The sequence below is a fragment of the Sinocyclocheilus rhinocerous genome, unplaced genomic scaffold, assembly GCF_001515625.1.
Source record: "Sinocyclocheilus rhinocerous isolate Xijiao unplaced genomic scaffold, SAMN03320098_v1.1 scaffold1154, whole genome shotgun sequence".
Lineage (NCBI taxonomy): Eukaryota > Metazoa > Chordata > Actinopteri > Cypriniformes > Cyprinidae > Sinocyclocheilus > Sinocyclocheilus rhinocerous.
In genome coordinates, this window is record NW_015627356.1 from 582,343 (window position 1) to 585,025 (window position 2,683).

General features: G+C 34.5%; 1 protein-coding gene across 1 annotated transcript in view; it reads left to right on the forward strand.

Annotated features, from left to right (window-relative positions):
• Positions 1–2,683, forward strand: part of LOC107727315 (collagen alpha-2(IX) chain-like) — a 23,001-nt gene that overhangs the window by 3,755 nt on the left and 16,563 nt on the right. The window contains exons 7-8 of the mRNA XM_016537159.1: positions 785–847; positions 1,778–1,819. Coding sequence (XP_016392645.1) covers positions 785–847; positions 1,778–1,819 — 105 coding nt within the window. The remainder of the gene's footprint in view (positions 1–784; positions 848–1,777; positions 1,820–2,683) is intronic.

Here is a 2,683-nt window from a genome sequence, read left to right on the forward strand (position 1 = left end):
CCAAGGCAACAAAGGAGTGGCTCAAGAAGAAGCACATTAAGGTCATAGAGTGGCCTAGTCAGTCTCCAGACCTCAATCCTATAGAAAATCTGTGGAGGGAGCTGAAACTTCAAGTTGCCAAACAACAGCCAAGAAACCTTAAGGATTTAGAGTGAATCTGTAAAGAGGAGTGGACCAAAATCCCTCCTACGATGTGTGCAAACCTGGTGACCAATTACAAAAAATGTCTTACCTCTGTGCTTGCCAACAAGGGTTTTTGCTCCAAGTACTAAGTCATGTTTTGCTTGGGGATCAAATACTTATTTCACTCACTGAAATGCAAATCATTTTCTAACCTTTATATAATGTGTATTTTCTGGATTTGTTTGGTTGGTATTCTGTCTCTATCCATTAAAATAAACCTACCATAAAAATTACAGACCCTTCATTTTTTTGTAAGTGGGCAAACTTATAAAATCAGCAGGGGATCAAATAAATATTTTCCCCACTGTAATGCTCCATAAAAGCCGGACTAAATTATGCCTGTTCTGACCCACTTCAGCCCTCAGTATCAAAGTGTATGGTTATCATTGCTGTGTAAATGCATTTATGCCACCTCTGAGCAGCATTAAACAGTCTGTGTAAAGACACCTAAATGCCTTTAGAAGTGCTTCTGTTCCACCTTTGCTGTGTATTTGGCATTATATTTAGTTTTTCATACTTAATGTAACTCTTGTTGTCATAGCTATGTTGAATGATTTTGTTAGCTCAATTGAAGTGTTCTTTATGGTATTACATTTTCCAGGGTCTTCCTGGACCAAGGGGAGGAATTGGGCTCCCAGGCCCACAAGGACCTCCAGGATCACCAGTAAGACCAGCTTCTGCCATTTACATATTTAGCATTTTACATATTTCAAATGATTTCTTACTAACTTACAAGAAACGACTACAGTAATGGGCTTAATTCAGTTTAGTCTACATATTTAGCTTTAATTTGCATTAAAATATGTGCCTATATATATGTGTAGTATAATGCATGTATATATACATGGGGTATGATTTGTATAAAAAAAATAAAAAAGGTAGACATTTGGACAATGTAGAAATGCAGTGTAGTTTTTTTATAAAATTAACAGTAAAAAGGCAGAAAATAATTGTTTTAACTGAACTAAATTTAATTTTTTAACACTGGACTATGCAGTTATTTTTGCAATTATTTGTTATTTACAATTTGTTTACCCCATGAGATATTAAGATAACATTTTGAACACATTTCAGCATCTATCTTGACAAATTTGTATTTTTTCTTTCCATCAGTAATTTTTACTAGGCAGCTTGTGACACTGAAAATCGATAAAATGAAAATCTGTTTTTGTCTCACAAAAGTGATATTGCAGGAAGGACTTTGTACACATTTTGTATTAGACAGACTACATTTCAAAACCATATGTCTGCTAGATGTTCATTTTATCAACTTTAAGCAGTACATTATCATGTAAGTTACCAAACAGATGCATAACTCCAATTTTGGCTTTTGAAGTTCTGCTAATTGACTATCTCTTATATATATTCAAATTCACTTTTTGTTTTTATACATTCCAAGACATTTTGAGTCTTTTCGTCCCTTCTGTTAACCCTTACTTTAACTGGGTCAGGTGACTTCTGTTGGCTTTCAGATGGTTTAGAACTAATGCAGAGCTTTCACACACATCTGTTCTGAACGCTGTAACGTTTGAGGCTTTTAAAAGGGGTGTGTGTCTGAATCTAAACTACACTTCTGTCATTCTGCTGTCCGTAGGGGCCACAAGGCGCTGGGAACCCTGAGGGAAGTGGGGAGACTGTGAGTGCTTGTTAGATTTTAATAATATTAATGTTTCACATGGACACACAGAACCTGCACATCATCATTCAAGAAATGTTCAGTACTATGAAAAAAATATTTTCCCCTAAGTTCTGGCAAAGGCCTAGATCTTACAACACAAAGAGATTCAGTATGCGACATATAGAACTTGAAAAATGTCAAAGTGCACTATATCTGCTCTATAATTTGTAGGGCTGGGTAGAAAATATTGAATTCTCGATTTTGATGAACCGATATCGATTCTTAAATCCCAAGAATCGATCTATGCTGTTTTCATTGGATGCGTGAACAAAACTTAATGAAACGTTATTTGTAGCGCTCCTCCCATCCACTAAATCCCAATAAGCTTTTTGCTTTGTCAGTTTTGATATGAAAAAAAAGTCTCAGCTTTCTAATTCTGTCAATTGTATTACAAAATTCAAACAGTAAATAGCGTTTTGGCACTCTTTAATGTGGCATAACAGATCACTGTAGCTGCCTCACTTCAAGCGGCATGTGAACCGATCATCTCTTCCTCTTTACTGCTAATTATAGCACCAAAAGAACATGAAAAAACATCAGAAGGTATGTTGAAAGAAACAGTATAACTTCCCGAAATGATATTAAACTCAATAGTTAGAATAGTTAGTTCTATTTTTACTTAACCTGTTCTTCAGTATTTAATCTGTGTTTAAATATATCCATAATCAAAACAAGTTATGACATCCACTGTTTAAATATTTATATTTCAACAACAAACTGGAGTTGAAAAGTAATAATCCTTAAAAAGTTATAATATATATATATATATATATATTTCAGCATCATTACTCCAGTCTTAAGCGTCACATGATCCACATGATC